The 17549-nt window shown below is 42.6% G+C and overlaps 4 protein-coding genes and 1 pseudogene across 5 annotated transcripts; 1 reads left to right on the top strand and 4 right to left on the bottom strand.

Moving 5' to 3' along the window:
• Window positions 1-19: 19 nt before the first annotated feature.
• B0H65DRAFT_417240 (Oligosaccharyltransferase subunit Ribophorin II-domain-containing protein) lies at window positions 20-1096 on the bottom strand (the record flags this gene model as incomplete). Its single annotated transcript, XM_062824078.1, has 4 exons — window positions 20-259; window positions 339-626; window positions 700-898; window positions 972-1096. 4 exons carry the CDS (start codon window positions 1094-1096, stop codon window positions 20-22), a joined length of 852 nt encoding a protein of 283 aa, XP_062686335.1.
• A 406-nt stretch (window positions 1097-1502) lies between these two features.
• Window positions 1503-3416, bottom strand: B0H65DRAFT_484269 (uncharacterized protein). The gene is made up of 2 exons (XM_062827670.1): window positions 2247-3416; window positions 1503-2133 (listed from the first exon to the last, which is right to left on the bottom strand). Exons 1-2 carry the CDS (start codon window positions 3014-3016, stop codon window positions 1608-1610), a joined length of 1296 nt encoding a protein of 431 aa, XP_062686334.1. The 5' UTR covers window positions 3017-3416; the 3' UTR covers window positions 1503-1607.
• Window positions 3417-5646: 2230 nt separating this feature from the next.
• Window positions 5647-5734, top strand: B0H65DRAFT_t57 (annotated as a pseudogene). Its single transcript has one exon. The product of its transcript is annotated as a tRNA-OTHER (tRNA).
• Window positions 5735-10608: 4874 nt separating this feature from the next.
• On the bottom strand, window positions 10609-12473 carry B0H65DRAFT_30531 (CDP-alcohol phosphatidyltransferase-domain-containing protein). Its single transcript, XM_062823207.1, has 3 exons — window positions 12051-12473; window positions 11834-11959; window positions 10609-11756 (listed from the first exon to the last, which is right to left on the bottom strand). Exons 1-3 carry the CDS (start codon window positions 12180-12182, stop codon window positions 10722-10724), a joined length of 1293 nt encoding a protein of 430 aa, XP_062686333.1. The 5' UTR covers window positions 12183-12473; the 3' UTR covers window positions 10609-10721.
• A 1451-nt stretch (window positions 12474-13924) lies between these two features.
• On the bottom strand, window positions 13925-15266 carry B0H65DRAFT_30433 (uncharacterized protein). Its single transcript, XM_062823193.1, has 4 exons — window positions 15012-15266; window positions 14665-14836; window positions 14510-14598; window positions 13925-14437 (listed from the first exon to the last, which is right to left on the bottom strand). Exons 2-4 carry the CDS (start codon window positions 14765-14767, stop codon window positions 14027-14029), a joined length of 603 nt encoding a protein of 200 aa, XP_062686332.1. The 5' UTR covers window positions 14768-14836; window positions 15012-15266; the 3' UTR covers window positions 13925-14026.
• Between the last annotated feature and the right edge of the window lie 2283 nt (window positions 15267-17549).

The raw sequence follows: 17549 nt of genomic DNA, 5'->3' as shown, positions 1-17549 counted from the left end.
CAACGGACATCTTCGTCGCTTAGCGTTCCCCTGCGAGACGTCTGCTCTGAACCTCTCCCAGAGCCTTGGTGCCGCTCAGCACGGTGACGACGCCCACCACGCCAGCAACGGGAAGGACCTGGAACAAGTTCCAGCTGGTATAGTACATGAAAAACACACCCTCCATGGCCACGATGGAGCCGAAGAAGGTAACGTGCGACAAGGGCGCGGCACCGAGGGCCTTGGTCAAGTGGTTGACGTTTGCGCCGAGCAAGAGCCACTGCCGAAGAAAAGACATTGTTAGCACCAACAACAACACTCCGCGTGTATACAGGTAGATGACCAGGGTTACAACTCACGCTGATGAAAAGAACCGGAACCATAGCGGCTACGGCAAGGGCAAAGAATAGCGAAATGACCTTGGGCGGGCTTTGCGGACCAGGGCGGAAGATATGGTGAATCTCAGGCTTCTTGCCGTAGCGAACGGGCGCTTCGTACTTGGGCACCGGGGCATTGGGATCCGTCTGGAGTTCGATGTCGAAGACCGGGGTGTTGACAGCGCGAGCCTCGCCGAAGGAGCCGATGACCACGGACGCCTTGAGGGGCTTGGGCGACAAGAGGAATTGGACGGGGAGATCCTTCTGAGACTGTATTGCGCCGAACCGTTAATTCCAAGCTCTCAACGATCCAATCTTGCCTGCCATCGATAGAGCAACTCACAATCTGTACCACCGCCTTGCCGGTGTCCTTGACCGTCAAGGGGAAAGGAGCCTCGAGCCCAGTTTCCTGCTCCTTGATGGTCACAAAGGCCTGGTGCGGCCGCTTTGCCTTGCCATCTTCCTTCGCAGTCAAGATAATCTTGACGGTATCGGTGCTTCCAAGTCCAACGGGTTTCGTAAGAGGGGCCTTCTGGCTGAACCTGCGCAAACGGGTGTTAGTAATTGGCGTTGAGGAGGGGGCATGAAATCCCATGGTCTCGCGCGCGAACCTACTTCTCCTTGATGGCATCACTGCCCTTCTTGGCAGCAACCGACACACTGGCGTCGTCGAAGCTCCAAGACGATGCTGCCTGTGCAGCGCCCGCCGCAAGCAGCAAAAGTGCCTGAGTGAACCGCATCTTTCTTGATGTGTGCTAGGAGCTCGTTTGTAGAAACAGAGCACACTCTCAAGGGAAAAGCGCAATGGATTCGTAGATTCGTAGATGCGCTGGGGTGAAACTTTGGAGCATTCAATGAACACGTTCAGCTTCCAGAGCTTCCACCCATGCATAGCGGACGTACCATGTCCGCCAAGACAATTACGTGGAGGGTAATTACTTCGTTTACGCCAGGGGTGGGCCTAGGACCCCTTCACTTACACATCCGTTCAACTTTATACGAAAAGCCAATATCAGTGTTTCTGCGAAGATAATGTTTTTAGAAATAGTGTGTGCTTAGCGATAGACTGTAGATCATGAGACTGAGTATAATGGAAGGTTGAAGGCAACAAGCGCTCACACGGCCGCAGCTCTAGGTTCAGAGTCTACACAATCATTGTCATGCTGAAAGAGAAACATTCATTTTTTTATCTAGAGCCTTCCGAAGGGTATCCATTCGGGATATCGCCAATATAACCAGCCCCCAGCACCACTAGAGCTCGTCTTTCTCCATGCTGCCGCTGCCCTTCTCTTCTCCCACAACACAGCCTTCTTCCGAAAGCACGCCATCAAGATCCATCCACTCCGCAACAAACGCCGTCATAATCTTAGCCCAATCCCTCACAGTCGGCAAATCAAGATGTTCCCCATCATCATCCATAGTATGCCACACAGGCGGGAACGGCGTCGGTATGATATGCAACACCTTGACACCGCGTTCCATGAACGGAACATGATCATCTTGTATATACCCCCTCGTAAACCGGTTATACGGTTTCCCGCTATCCGGTAGGAACGGAGAAGCGGGAGCAGTTTCCAGAACCCCCAGCTCCCGTAGCCTGGCCTCGATCTTGGCCAGGTCCCCGTACGCCCCGTGCGTGTCCCAGAAGTAGGAGGGGATCCGGGGGTTCTCTGCCCCCAAGAGATCCAGGAGTACGAGCAGGCTGATGGACTCCAGCCGGTTGGAGTGGGTTGATGAGGCCTCGTATGGAGAGGATTCCCAGGCTTCAGCCAATGCTCTATTTCCAAGGAAAATAATAAATTTATTAGTATGCATTCTCAGAACTTCTTCACCATCACCACAGCAGACATCACCAACAACAACAATCCCACTGCAGTAGTAACCACATACCTAGAACCATAAGTCGAATCCGTATTCGTCCACCTCACCCACGCCTCCTCGCCATCGAACAACACAATCTGCACTCCCTTCTCCTCCTCTTCCCCAAATTCCTCATCCTCCAACCCCAACCCCAACCCACCCCCCTCCTCCTCCTTTTGTTTCCTAGCCATAACCCCCTCCCACCGTCTCCCCAACGCCCCATCCACCGCCCTCGCCACCTGCATCAGTATAGCACAAGGCGCCGCACTATCCACAGCCCCAATAAACCCCTCCGGTCTATACAAACTATCATAATGTGCCGCCAGCGTCAGTCTCTTCACGTTCCCCTCCTTTTTCGTCCCCGCCTTTGCCCAAGGTGGGTCCCTTCGTAAGATCAAATTCGAAAACGGGATGAGCTGTGACCCTGTTGCGGGCGTGGTGGACGTTGAGTTCTGCCACTCGAGCGTCCAGTCGGGCAGTTGGGAGGAAAAGAAATCGACAAAGTGCTGTTGGACGAGGCGAGAGCCTTCGGTGCCGGGGACGCGGGGGATTAGGATGGGGGCCAGGAGGGAGTCGGACCCGGACCCGGGGTGGATGTCGAAGTCGGAGGGGGGACCGGAGGGGAGGTGTTGGAGGCTGCAGGTGGAGAGGGGGGTGTAGGCGTGTACGCCGGCGGGCGTGGTGGTGAGGAGGGTGGTGGTTGTTGTGAGGAGGAGGGCGGAGAGGAGACGGCGTGGGAGCGAGGTTGGCTGTGAGGAGCGATGGCGATTGTTCAGGCCAAGCCCGCTGTGCCGAGCCATTGTGAATATCTCCCACCCAAGGCGTTCCGGATTCGTTCACTTGAATAGAGAGGTTGTGGTGTGATCGACGGAATAAGTTGTTTTGAGGGTAAGTTCTGTTGGCCGGGTGACAAAGGTCGTCTAATCCATTGTTGTTCGTAAGAATTCCGCTAAACAGAAGTTGTCTCAAAAACCTCTCCGGGAACTTGAATGAAAGAAAACTAAACACCAGTGAACTATTGTACCATGGTCCGTAGTATCACTCTCGCCGCTTCATCCTAATGAGAGTCCCTCCTGGCGAAGAATGAGACTTCAAATGAACCGGGGAAAGGAGCTCTCAACGGACAAGGGTGGTCCGGTACCTGGAGAGCTGGGGCTCTACCACCCCGGGCTGCCCTGGTGCAGGCACTGCGGGACCCCTAGAAATAATGTGCGGGGAAAGGGGGGGGTCGCTATCCAGGTCCCAAAATCTAACCCGTTTCGGAAGTGCACAGCCCTGACTCTAGCCACCGCACGGATAAACAGCAATATCACTAGTAACTTCAAAATCCCCTGCGCAATCGTGCTTATTGCGCAAAATTAGCGGGGTATACGCGCTAAAGCTGTGGGCGGGTGCTGGCCAGAATGTATATATCGGCTGGCATTATAATAGCGATACCGGCATTGTTATATATAATGCAAAAGTGAGGTTAAATTCCTAAAATTTTGTAAATAGTATTATTATAGTTAGGAGAGCCTTACTTTAAAGTATAGAATTTATAAATATAATATTGAAAGATTTAATATTAAGTATTATAATTTATAATATCGAAATTTAATTTTATATATTAATAACGTTGTTTACCCACTATAATAATTACGAAAAAATTTCATTTTTATTATTATCATCGTTACGTTATACTTTTTTTTCTCGTCATTTTAAAATGAATTTTATATATTCTAGTACTTTAAAAGTGCGGGATAATTTTGGAGCTATTTGTTATATAAAAGTAAAAAAAGTTAAAATAATAGGCAAAAGTCCCCTTAAATAATAAAAACCTCTTGAAAGTAATAAAATAAATAGTAATAAAATTATTAATTAATAAATATCTTACTACTAATCCTTTTATATCTCTTCGTTATTAATACTATTATTTTTATTAATATTTTTATTCTTATTAATATTCTTATTAATATTATCCTCTTCGCTATTAACATTCTTATTATTAACGTTATTCTTATTTTCGTTATTATTATTAATACTTTTATAAAAGTTAGAGCTATTAACGGAGGATATATATTTAATACTTTCGGGCAAACTATTTAATAGGGAAGTAATCGAAATTTTGCGTAAAAAAAATAAATAAAATTATCTTAAAAACTAATTAATAATTATCTTACTATTATCCCATAAAAAAAACTAATTTTTTTTACTTACTATATTTTTATTATAATTTTCCAAATTCGCTTTTATAGAGTTAACATCCTCGGCTATTCTCTCTATAGCTTTCTATATTAAAAACGCCGAATCCGCTATATACTCTATAATTTATATTTAGTGGTTAAGGAGGTCTATTTTCAATCCCTTCCATTTTTCCTTATTGGTTTTAATAATAATGGTATTTCGGGGAACTATATTAAAAACCGGAGGGAAAATAGCAGGGGTAACGGGGGTTATAGGTATAATAATACTAATACTTTATTTTTTCTATTTACGTTACTATTTAACGAATTCTTAATTTTATTAGAAAAAGGTCTTATTATATTTCTTTATTTTTATAATTTAATTTTTCTGCTACTAAACCCTCAAAGTAAGAATAATAAAAGGCGGAACTTAAATAAGTTAGCAAAAATTAAAGAATAATTAAATAAAAGAAATTTACAAGCAAATAGGTTTTAATATAACTACTCTTCGCGTACTCCCAATAAATACCTTTAACGCCCGCTTAATTATAATATTTTCAAGGGTCGCTACTTTTATTCCTAATAATTCTACTTAAATAAAAATTGTAAGGTAAAGCTCTCTTCGTACTAAAAAGGTCGTTAGGTTTTTTAAATAGGGTAGGGAGGGGCGTATCCTCAACCTCCTCCTCCTCCTCTTCATCGTCGTTATTATTGTTCTTCTATAATATAATATATTAATACTTATAAAATAATAGGGAAATAAAAGGTATTTTATATGACTACGCTTATTAAGGGTCGCCTTCTTATTATTTCCAGCGGCGGCGCTCCTTTTCCTAACACGTATTTAAGCGCTTATATTCGCGAATTTCGTTATATATTAAATAATTATAATATTAATTACCATTCAAATTCGTTTAATAATAAAATTAAATACTTACAATAGCGGGAAAAGAGCGCAATATAATAGAACTCGCTATAAATATATAAATATTATTAAAAATAAATATATAAAAATAGGTATATAAAGGATACGTATAAAGTTTATTATAATTATAAAGTTATAAAAGGAGAAAGGAAAGAAGGAAAAGAATATACGACGAAAAAAGGATAAGGAAAGAGGGGTGCAGATTTTTTAATCAAGAATATTTATTCAAATGAATTTATTTTAAACGTATTATATAAATTTTCAAATAGAAGGTGCGGATAGAAGGTAAAAATGGAAGGTACGGATAGAAAGTACAAATAAATTTATTATATTATTAATTATCAGGGGGATAGCTTAGTTGGGAAGATCTAGGCTTAATTTACCTTACGGTTATTTCCGTAAGGTCGTGGGTTCGAATCCCGCTCCCCTCCCTTCCATCCGATTTTTTTTGGGTTCGGGATCGGCATTAGAATTCCTCCCCCACCATGAGTATGTAATTAAACTTATAGGACTCTCCCTAATCCAAAACCCTAGGATAAAGCGACTTAGCGCTTGAAAATCTCTTCCTCGATAGCGACGCCGCACTAAATAAATTTAAATCGATTCTCTACTCTCCGAAAAGCAATTACCCTATTTAATAGTACGACAACTTCTCCGCCCAATTAGCGCACGATTCCCTAAGTAAGTAGGGTAATATTTACCTTCGCTTTGAAATTAGGGCCTTCGGGCCGAAAGAAGACTTTAAGAACGCTAATCGAAATCTATAAAACCCCTCTTCCTTCCCCCTTCCCCACTATAAAAATAGACGATCTCAAGCGACAATAAGGGTAGAGGTAAAGGGGCTAACTATAGGAAAATAACGAAGGGAAGGTTTAGATCGAAGGAAGGATACATTAGATATAAAGACGTGGGAGGTTTTTATCTAGTATTTGTGGTAGATATACGGTTTTTCCGCCCGGCTTTGAACAACGAAGGACCGTATGTCTAAATAAGGTGACTATATTAAAATAGTCAAAGCATGAATAAGATTATTATTACTATTATTAATTATTATTCCTAATTAAGAATATTTTAATATTTTTTATTTTATTACTTATATATAATATTAATACAGGGTAATAGCCTAATAGTAATTTATAAACTATTTAAATATTTACCTACAAGTATGATTATATACTTGGATACAAATTATAAAAATTAATAAAATAATTTATTTAAGTATAATAAATATATATATAATATTTTATAAATTTATACGCAAATATAGTAATTTAGTATTGATCATAAACAATTATAATTAATATATATTAATACCCTATATAAAAACATACTTCCCAGTACAAAGTAAAAAACTATATTATTCTCTATACTACGCTATAAAACTAAAGGGTACTACCTAAGAAAAACGTTTAAAAATTCTAAATTTAAATAATATTAACATATATCCAAGAAGCTTATTTCCCGCAAATTACAAATACAACGCAAGATATAAAACCAATTAAAACTTTCGAAAGAGAGGAAGTATATAAATTTATAATAGAGTAATACCGAGAATTAAATAAATATTATAAATTAAAAGAATTTCAATTAAATTAATATTAAAATTTAAGTAACGAACTAACAAATTCCCCTCCTATCCTACTCTATATATATACTTCTAAAATCTAATCCACGCTTCTTCTAATAATTAAATTAATTCTTTTATTCTAATAGCACTAATAATGTTAATACTATTTCGAACTATATGGTAAAAGTTATTTAATATTCAGTCTAATTTATTTAGACTACTATCGTTAATTTCTATAAAATTTAAAATCTCCCAAACTTTCGCAAATAATTACTCATTAACTTCTTAAAAATTTAACCTATACTTTCGAAATATACTAATAATATAATTAAAAATACCCTTAAATAATATATAAATTTCTTCGTAAACTTCGAATTTATTTTCTACTTAAAGATTAATTAATTAAATAAAATAAATAGATTGCAACAAATTAAAGAAAAAGTAGTAATACTAGATATAAATATAAAGTAATTACTAAATAATAAATTAAAAATATTTATATGGTAATATACTTATAAAGCGTTTATTTATACCTACCAGATTATTTTTAAAATTCAAAAATCTCTTATTTTATAATTTATAAAAATCGTTTTATTCAACTAATAATCGTTCGGGAATAAAAATACTATTCGACTCTTTATTTTTTACTTTATTACAAAAAAAATGAAATTGTAATATTAGCGAATTAATAGTTAATAAATTGTAAGGGAGAAGCTTATTTTATTTATTAAATTATTTTCCTAAAGGTAACAATAATATTTCCTAACCAAATATATAAATATATTTAAATTTAAGGGGTTACTATTTCCGCCGCTATCTTTTAGTAATATGATATTATCGGAAAACGAACGTCTATATATAGATTAGTAACTAATTAAACCTAAAATCCGGAAAAATAATTATTAATAGCCTCTAATAAATTTTTAAGCGGAATCGCTACCTTTTAACCCGGCAAAAATAATTGTATATTCTATTAATAACTACGTAGAAAGAACCTTTTAAACTATACTACGCAATTATCTCCTATTTTAAAAAGACATTAATAATTTTATAATAATTATACTAAAACACAATTACATTCGTGATATCAATTTATAAAAGTAGCAGGATCGTATATTTAAATTAATATACTTAATACTTAGTATAAGAGCGCTAATTTCTATAGAAATACCCTATTTATTTTAGGTTATAATAGAAAATAACTTAATTAATAGACTCGAAGTACTTTTCTTCTATTAACTGGTTATATAAAGCTATAATTATAATTCGTAAAATATAATCATTACCTTAGAGAGATTTTTATAAAGCGTACCCTAAATATACTTCCTGTATAACAAATATTCGACGGCATCTTCCCCATAATTATTAATATTAAAAATAAACTGTACATCCTTTTATTTAATTACCGAATCGTCTATAACTATATATTTAAATATTTAACTTCGTAAATTACTATACTATTTAATTAATAGCTTTAAATATTCGCTAATAATCTTGCTAATTTATTTAATAATAAAAAATAATAATAATAGGAAGCTATAAACCGTAATTACTCTATACTATAATTATAAATAAAAAGAAGCAGTAATAATTTATATTATATATTATATCTATAATAATAATTACGCTGCAATCCTACAAAATGTTTAAGTATTCGTCTTTTATAAAAACAAGCTCCTATATAAGTTTTTCCCCAATTTTTTTCGTTTTTAAATTAACTATTAGTAAAAAGATTCGCCTAATTCTCTAATCTTTAAACCGCTCAATTTCTTCAAAATATTCGTTATACTCCTTTTCAAGAATAAAGTCTCTATTAGCAAAGCGTTCTGTCTTTTTCGCTTTGAAGCTAAATAATATAATAATATTAATCAATTTCTTAATAGTAAAATAATATCCCTTGCAACGAATAATTCGCTCTTTATATACGGAATTATCGCACTTAAAAACTATTCTTTCTACTATAGTAATAGGATAATTTATTAGAAGTAAAAACGCGGCGTACTCTTCTATAGTTTTTAATAAAATAATTTAATTATAGAAATCTATATTATAAATATAGTAATTAATAATAACTTCCTTAAAACCGTCTTCATTTTATACTACTTATTTAAAGCGTATAGAATAAAGAAAATAAATGTAAATAGGCTTTAAAATCTTTCCTTTTCCTATACTAAGCGATAGTTCTTTCTTATAAAACCAGTAGTAATATTTATATTTTACTGTAAGTGTGTTAGTTCTGGGCGCTATCCTTTTCCAGTTCGTATAAAAATCCCTTAGTAATTAGAATTATAAAATCTATTGCTAATCGTAATTCTATTCGTTAAATATAATACGGAATACTCCTACTTTATAATAACGCTACCGAATAACTATTATATTATTAAAGATGTAAAGACCGCCGTTAAATTCATGTAGAATTATCTAAATTAATTAAATAAAGTTATAACCCTGTTACTTGTATCAGTTATATTAATTAAGGATATTATTATCCTTATTAATAGTACCAGAAATAAGCGAAGATAGTACGGGAAATAAATTTAATATATATAGGAATGTATTTTCTACTTTTGCGTCTATATATTGAAGAAGCGTGAATTTATTAAATATATTAGGAGTAGGACTAAGTTTAGTATCATCGGCAATTGCTTCTATAAATAATTGGCTGAAATAAATTTTATTAATCAATATCGGAGAATCTATTAGGAATCGCCCTATTTCCCCGCTTCGGAATAGCATTAAATAAGTAATGAATATATAAATATAATATTATTATATATAATACTTAATAAACCGCTTACTTATTATTAACATTAGGACGTTAATATATAAGTATATATATTAATAATTTTTGATATAGGGTTATACCTTAATAGTAGAATATATATATATATATATGGGGACGGGAAAGGGGAAATATAGTCCTTCTATTACAATCGTAATTACAATTACGCGAAATTTAAAGGCTAGTAATTACCGCGGGAAATTTAGAAAAAAGCCGCGGGGATATAGCGCAAACGAGGTATAATAGTACAAATATTATTAGCGGGCGCTTAAGGGAATTCCCAAATCTTACGTAGAAGGTCATTTTCGTGGCTGGAGAATTGCTAAGAAAACCCTATGTAGGGCAAGTTTTTGGGACCTGGATAGCGCTCCCCGGGAAAGGGGCCAGATTGTAGGAAATAACATACTCTTGTTCGGTTGGTACCATCAAGATCCTGGACGTGAGGGGCCAGGGCAGTTCTGTTAGTGCGGTTTGTGAGCTCCTGCTTCAACTTCCAACGTTTTCAAACATGATATCGAGTCAAGGAAGGTGATATCGAAGTGCCCAAAGAGAGTGCCGCTGTTTGGGTATTAGCACACAGCCGGAAAGGACCCGATATCCATACACTTTGTGGAAGCCCTTTTTTTTCATGTATTATCCAGCTTCATTAGAGAGCCATTAAGACTCTGTCATACTCATCCATCATCCTTCATGAATCTATCCCGATTATATAGTACATTCCATACCACTGACCAACCCACCCAAGGAAGGCTGTCCACTGCTTTTCCAAAACGCACTGCCGTTGTTCCCAACGTTTCCACGCACCGTCTCGTGTGTTTTGATTTTTGTTGACCTTTCCTGACATTAAACCCACAACCCCGAGGGGTATCTGATATATATACCCTAATACCAATGCATTCCGAGCTCTATATGCGAAAGGCAACGCTGCACACGCCAGTCTAGCCAACTCGGCCGCTCTATGGTGTAGTTCGATTCTAGTATATATAAGCTTCTTCCAAAGCCAGAATCAAAATAGGTGCAAGAAAAGAACGTAGGATCTTTGCGTTGCTTTTATGCTTACGCGCTGTTCTTAATCCTTCTTGGCGGGGCCAACGGGAACGGCGGCAGCGGTCTGCGCCGCGATCTCCCTCGCTATCTGCTTGTTGGCCATCTGCTTCTCGTGGGGAATGGTAAGGCAGTTGATACCAAGGAAGTCGCAAATGCTCGTAGTGACCAACCAAGCCCAGCGAGAGTAGACGACGAAGGCAAACACCAGGTAAGCCCACAGGTAAAGGTGCTCGAATTGCGCCGTGACAGCAGGAAGTCCGAAACGAGGGAGGTTTCCGATGAAGGCACCTCCGACCAAAGGCCAGAGCATGACAGTCCAGTAGGGGAAGGGCTGCTTGGTGAGATGAGCGAGAATCATCTTGGTGGTCATGCGGCCAAAGACGAAGCTCATGGTAACACAGAAAAGCACCAGGTGGTTCTCGTCCATCAATGTCGAGTATGGGCTATAGAGCCAGGCGCCAACGCTGAGGGTAAAAACGACCATCGGGGTCCACTCGAGGAAGACCGGAAGAAGAGGCTCGTTGCGCGACAGGCGGGCATTGACGACGTTGATGATGCAGAATGGAATGTGGACGAACATGGCGCCAATGAGGAAGTAGACCCAAATGTCCTGGAAGGAGGTGTCGCCCAGATTCTCTTCGTTCAACCCGAGGAAGCTGAACAGGTGGAGGTTATCGGCCAGTCTTTCGGACCAGATTTCAGGGCCATACCACCCGCTGATCGCCATCAGCAAGCAAGCAATCAGGATTCCCTCTGTAGGTCCGTTGATGTATCCGAGGTAGAGAGTATGAGTGTGGTATGTTTCCCAGGTCGAGAACCACATGGGCAGGCAGGGGCACAGAGCAGTGAAGACACCGGCCTTGGTAGTGCCCAGACCCATAGCGGCGGTTTCGAGCAAGCTGGCGAGTGTGCAGTTGAGACTGTCGATGCCGTGGTCGAAGAGCTCTCCGAGGCCGCTGGAGGTTCCGGTGCGTCTCGCCTGTTTGCCGTCGACATTGTCCATCGTCTGATACGCGAAGAGGCCGAAAGCGAAGCTGAAGTATAGCCACGAAGGACCCTATACGACAATACCAAGTCATCGGTCAGCAACGAAAGCTACACTCAATCTTTTGGAGGATTCACGGGGTGTCTTACCGGGCCAACCAGATCTGGCATAAATATCAATAGGAGGCCGACATTAGCCACAATGAAGGAGAACCCAATTAGGGTCACCATGTTGGGGGCAACCCATAATGGCAGGAACTCGACGAAGGCATTCCACTACCGCGCCTCAAATCTTAGCATCGATATTCTTCACACTATTTACAGGCCTGTCGGGTCGGAGAGAGGCGCGCGCGAGGGGCTAACATACGTAGGGCTTAAGGATGTAATTGGAGACGGGCGACTTGTCGACGGCCGAATATTTGTACGTCTTGAGGTGGATAAGCGCATCGTCCGAGACGCATTCGGCGGCGGCTTTCTCTGCAGATATCGAATCCTTCATGTCAGCAAGCTGGAGGCAACAACCGACTTGAGCTCCCTGGTGGACGACGCGACGGAGATGGCAATGACATGGACCACGCTAAGTAGAAACTCGAAGTAGTAACAATGTCTGCGGTCGTGGTTGACATGTGCCCCAGGCCCGACGTGCAAGTGATGGACGACGAAGAGTGGGGTTTTGGGCAGATGGCATCCGGGCAACTTCGGGTGAAGGGCAGGCAACTGCCTCACCTGGACAAGGCCGGCGGGGGGCAGGTAGGTTGGCAGCAAGGCAGGTTGTTAGGGAAAAGGTAGCGCACTGTTACTCTTGAGCAAACCGGGAGTGGCCATTTTGCTCGATTCGCCTACCACGGCCAAAACAGCCAGGCGTTTAACACAGGACGGTCGGGTTGGTTTTCGTAGTTGATTGTCCGCCACTTGAGACCGAGTCATGCGGGGAGCCGTGCCTGCAGTGGGTGGAAGTTGTTGTTTATCGGACAAAGTTTCGAGATGGGGTGACGGGAGGCGGAGTGAGCGCGGGGCGCGATGTTTAAAGGAGTTGTACCGGGAAGGAATTCAAGGCTGCCAAATCGACCACCACGAACAACTCTTTGCTTTTGGAGCAAGGCTAGAGTACAAAATCCCGAGAGAAAAAAAACCGGGGGGCAAGTTTCCAGCTTGGCGGTGACGGCACTCCAAACACAAAAACATTTGTTGTTAGGAGGTCCCCAATCCCTGCGGTTCCACACGAACGAGTCTCTCTCTCGACTCTCTGCTGAACTCGAAGCTTTGAATTCTGCTACAGCTGTTTTGGATTCTATCACAACCCGCCCCCCTCACAAGTTGACTGCTCACTGGGAATCGGTAGGCTTTATCCGAGTCTAGGTCTGTGCCAATTGTCGAGAAAGTCCAATCCCAGGTGTCGTTTGAAACGAAGCAAGACGAAGAGGGGGGTGTTAACGGGCCGTCCTGCCAACTGTCTCTGCAAAGCAGTCCCTGAGATCCACGCGCGCGGCGGCTGGGCAGGATCTGCACCCCCAATCGTCCCAAAGGTTCGCTGGCGCGCCTGTTTATACTGACACGTGAAAAACCCCCTGTCCATGATGGCTGCTTGAGGCAGTCACCGCCTAAACTCCCAATCGAAGGATGTGTACTTGTACGTCTCCATATCATATACACCTCTTATGACGACCTGTTTTGTTTCAGCCTGAGCGAGCTTCTACCGAGTATCAACCTCACCTCTTTTATAGACCATCAAGGTACCTGTATCCAAGTCGGCATCTTTTACTCCACAACTGACATGCAGCTAGGACACTTGGCCAAGCAATGGCAGACAAGATAGGCGAAGTTGCACAAGATGATCCGATGCCGAATCAAGAAATTATTGATCATGATGTGCAACACAATAACACACATTCCACAATTAGGCGTGTTAACCACAGTAGTCATGTACATAAAACTGAGAGAAACGCCCAGCAACCGCTTGACAAAATGATTTCCCTTTTCCATCAAAAAACCCGCAAGAAGATGCCATTAAAGCTCCAGAGACGCCGTAAAAAAAGACAGAACTGTTCCATGCGCTTGTTGAAATATTAGGGTGATGTTGATGATAGCATGTCGTGGCTCCATGAGGGCATGTGATAGATGACACCCTCCACTGCTTCATATCCTGAAAGCTCCCTTTATAACCTCAACAGACTCTGCTGCCATCCATCGAGCAGCAACTGATCGGATTCGCCAGGAGGTCAATCCCTAACATCCTCCTCCTCTTTTGTGAAAACGGCTCTCGCCTTCACATTTGATCCCCCCCCCCCCCAAAAAGCTCGACGCACATCCGGTACGACCGCAAACGTCAAAAAAAACGCTAGCCTAGAGCATGATGGCGAAACCAGCAAAGAGACTGCCAAAGACAAGGGTCGCGCCAATCGACTCCAGCATGCGGGGAGCGGCGTTCTTCTTGTGGCCGCCGTTGTTGCTCGAATCCGCACCACCGCTGCTCTCGCCGGCAAGTCCTGTGAAGACGCCAGTGCCTGTGCTGGAAGCGGTTGGGCTGGCGGTATTGGAAGCAGTCGACGTCGTGGTCGCGTTGGATCTCTTGGGGTCCTTAGCACCGCATGGGTGGTCCGCGGCGCAGGCGGCCTGCGCAAGGTTGTCGCCCGTGTTGTCCTGGATACATTCCTGAACCCAGTAGACGCAAGTGTGGTAAGGAATCGTCAAAGTGTACTCGGTCAAGTTGGGAGTCTGGCCGTTGCCGCAAACACATGCGTATTCAAGGGTGTCCTGGTTCAGAGATTAGCAACATTACAAAACATACGCCATTCAGCTTCGAGGGGGGCTTTTTCATTCACATACAGCATCGCAAAGGTTTTTCTCGATAGGACCAAGATCCTGTTGCTGGCAAATAAGGGGGCAGCTGGCCAGTTCGTTCAAGCACCAGTTCTCTGATTGTCCGGTTAGAGTCTGTTTTTACTGGTAACGCTCCGATGGACGACTTGGTTGGTACGTACGCTTTGTGCCCATGTCGATGTTGCTAGTGTTGACCCAGTAGTCGGCGGAGACGAGGGTCAAGGAGCTGGCAAGAGCCAGGAGGGTAGTGCTGTAGGCAACCATTGTGAAAGATTGGATTTGAATTATCGTGGACGGGTGGATGAGTGGTTGGATTGATTATGTTCGTTCACTCTGTACAAACTAACGGTGAGCAATCATGCATCGTCATGGAACGTCTCGGTGTAACAGAGAAACTGGAGTTTGATCACGGCGTTGTCCGTGACCTCCATGGAATGAATGGACATGCCATTCAACCAAGAGAACTCAAGGCAACTCTCAGATCTGATGGAAACCAAAGCTCACTTACAGGAAACTCGGAATGTACGGGGGAGCACGAGCAACGACAACGACGGTGAGGTGAAGTTAACGGGATTTCGACGGTCCTGAACTGAACTTGAGGAGATCCGAACGGAAATGAGAGCAAGAGGTCAGGCAGGTAAAAAGGTCAGAGCGAGTGACAGCACCACTTGAGGACTTTAAGAGATCAGGAGAATATCCTAGAAGCAGGCGAGGGTCCCAAGGGATCTGGAAGGAAACGACCGGATTATGGGGGAGATGAGAGAAAGTCACTGGGGCAGTGGAGATAAAGGAAGGAGCGGAGAGAAAGCGTGGAGGACGAGGAGGAAAGGGAAAAGGAGGCCAGGGTACCCTAGCAGGCCAAGCATCAAATTGGACTGACGGATTTTGAGGGTTTGATGGCTCTGGATGGATCATCAACGCCCGTGGCTGCTCCCGAGGCCCAGAGCCCACTATTCGAGCTCTAAATGAGCAGTCCAAGCCCGCTGATAGGCTTAGTTGGGCCTGAGCTGGTCCATCCTCCCCATCCCTGGAGTGTTGCATCGCGTCGACGGTAGCGAACTTGCCGGGGCAGGGATGGGTATGCCAACTTACTCCACACGTTGAACTCTTTGCACCGCCGGTTTGTCCAATCGCGGCAAGTCAATTCCGCCGCTAGGAGGCTGGATGCCCATTTCTCGTGTGATGGGGATGGACTTTGATCGATAGGTTTGGATGGATACGGTCCGCTGGAACCTCCACGGACGTTTTGTTACGATCGGATGAACCTTGTGGTTGTTCTTGAACATGCTGTATGTACTCTTCAACTTGTGTAGAGGCCGACATAAATCGTCATATCCCACATAATGAGCATAGACATCCGAGAGACTTGGGACGAATACCATAGTCGTAGGCAAGAGCAAGAAACAACCCATGATGTTGCTGTCTTATATCTGCCCTGTTTTAAGTCTAGTGGTAAGACCCCAAATGCTTATCCCATAATTTTAATCTCAAAATTACCGGGAATAGGGTAACCAGCATTTTAACACGCATCTCCGTCCTGATAAGGTTTACGGCGATCGACACTTTTGGAGGTGCACAACTGCACCGACCGGCATGCACCGAGCGGCGGCCGGTCTCCAGTTGCTCTGGGCTTGCTTGCACCTGCTGATGATTGCTGCTGTGCACTGTCGATCCGCAACTATTCTCCTGGAGTAAACATCTCTCTCGATGTCAACAGATTTCACAACAACACCGGATTCCAGGCAGCAGAACACAGAAACCCGAGCCAGTACTCAATAATTCTACGGCATCGCAATGGTGGTCCCAAACACGGAAGGTTTGTCTCTTGAAACCCACACACGTCTTGTTGGCAACAACCTACAGCCTGCGGCTTGCGGCGTCTTGATCTTCTCGTCCTCTATGGAGAATGGAAAAAGCGGCAAGCAACTCTTTTATCGCATTGGACGCGGCTGGCCCGTTATAGGTAGGTTGCATTCGTGAATGCATGCTGCATACCCATAGTCCATTTCGTTATGGGGAGGGAGACCGACCGCTCGGAGGCATTCATACGAGGTCCAGTTGATCTGAGTGAGCACTTGTGAATGGACATGGAACCCGACCCGAACGGGGGCAAGACGGAGTTACCTCGAAGGACATCAACCCCACGTCTCACCTGACTGATACCTTTCTTCACGGCACACTCGGGAAACATTATTTCCAACTTGTAACGAAGCGCAAACCGGAGTTTTTTTGTTTTTTGCACCTAGCGGTAGGATTCCAGTGGTTGTGCGTATTTGCATCGAACCTCGTATTTGCTGTGGCGATGAGCCGCTACAACCTCAACTGATACGGCGAACCCGGGGAATGGCGGGGGACCCTCATAGCCGCAACAAACACATTCTGCATTTTATCAAGTCTAGCCCTCGATAGTTGATCATTCACCTTTCTTATCTTTTCTGTCTTCGTTGAGGTATTTTTCATCTGTGTTTCCGCCTGCATGTAGTACAGCCGACTCTCCACCGCCGCCCGAGATGCCGCCTCTGTTCAAAAATGGCGATGGCTGGACTACTATTGAACCAGACAGGTCTCTTCTGACCATTGATACTGTAAATACCGTACTCAAAACATTCCAACTACATGTGACTGCATATGATCCTCAACAGATCGCTGAAAAGGAAATCACACACTCAACTCCGCTCCACGCTTTGGCAGCTCGTTGGCAACGCGGGGTTGATGAACCTTCTCGACTTACATGTAAAATGATCTACCTACCCGATGATTCCATCCGTACTCCGTACCAAGATACGATTCCACAATTTCAAGCACACCACCAACCCACCATACCTTTCGTCCACTCACACCTAGGCTGGTTAATAAGCAAGCAAGCAAAAGGCGGCTGAGAATTTCTTGATTGTCTGGCCCGGAGCCCGGCAGTGCCCGGATCTACGTCCGTGAGTCGGGAAACGTCTAGAATTTTGGACATGGCGGGTGAGAACGACGACGAATCCACTTTACTTATTGTTGGTGAATCCGAGCAAGGCAAACTGTCCCAGAGGCGATTTCAAGA

Source organism: Neurospora tetraspora (genome assembly GCF_033439725.1).
Source record: "Neurospora tetraspora strain CBS 560.94 chromosome Unknown B0H65scaffold_1, whole genome shotgun sequence".
Classification (NCBI taxonomy): domain Eukaryota; kingdom Fungi; phylum Ascomycota; class Sordariomycetes; order Sordariales; family Sordariaceae; genus Neurospora; species Neurospora tetraspora.
This window is presented reverse-complemented; position numbering and strand designations above follow the sequence as displayed.

What these genes read in the sequence shown, in the direction of transcription:
- B0H65DRAFT_30433 (XM_062823193.1), bottom strand. Translation starts at nt 14,767, where the DNA reads ATGGTTGCCTACAGCACTACCCTCCTGGCTCTTGCCAGCTCCTTGACC. An exon ending in CATCGACATGGGCACAAAGC is followed by an intron (nt 14,599 to 14,664) that starts GTACGTACCAAC and finishes CCGGACAATCAG; the next exon opens with AGAACTGGTGCTTGAACGAA. An exon ending in AGAAAAACCTTTGCGATGCT is followed by an intron (nt 14,438 to 14,509) that starts GTATGTGAATGA and finishes TCTCTGAACCAG; the next exon opens with GACACCCTTGAATACGCATG.
- B0H65DRAFT_484269 (XM_062827670.1), bottom strand. Translation starts at nt 3,016, where the DNA reads ATGGCTCGGCACAGCGGGCTTGGCCTGAACAATCGCCATCGCTCCTCA. An exon ending in GATTCGACTTATGGTTCTAG is followed by an intron (nt 2,134 to 2,246) that starts GTATGTGGTTAC and finishes CCTTGGAAATAG; the next exon opens with AGCATTGGCTGAAGCCTGGG.
- B0H65DRAFT_30531 (XM_062823207.1), bottom strand. Translation starts at nt 12,182, where the DNA reads ATGAAGGATTCGATATCTGCAGAGAAAGCCGCCGCCGAATGCGTCTCG. An exon ending in ATTACATCCTTAAGCCCTAC is followed by an intron (nt 11,960 to 12,050) that starts GTATGTTAGCCC and finishes GAGGCGCGGTAG; the next exon opens with TGGAATGCCTTCGTCGAGTT. An exon ending in TGCCAGATCTGGTTGGCCCG is followed by an intron (nt 11,757 to 11,833) that starts GTAAGACACCCC and finishes ATTGTCGTATAG; the next exon opens with GGTCCTTCGTGGCTATACTT.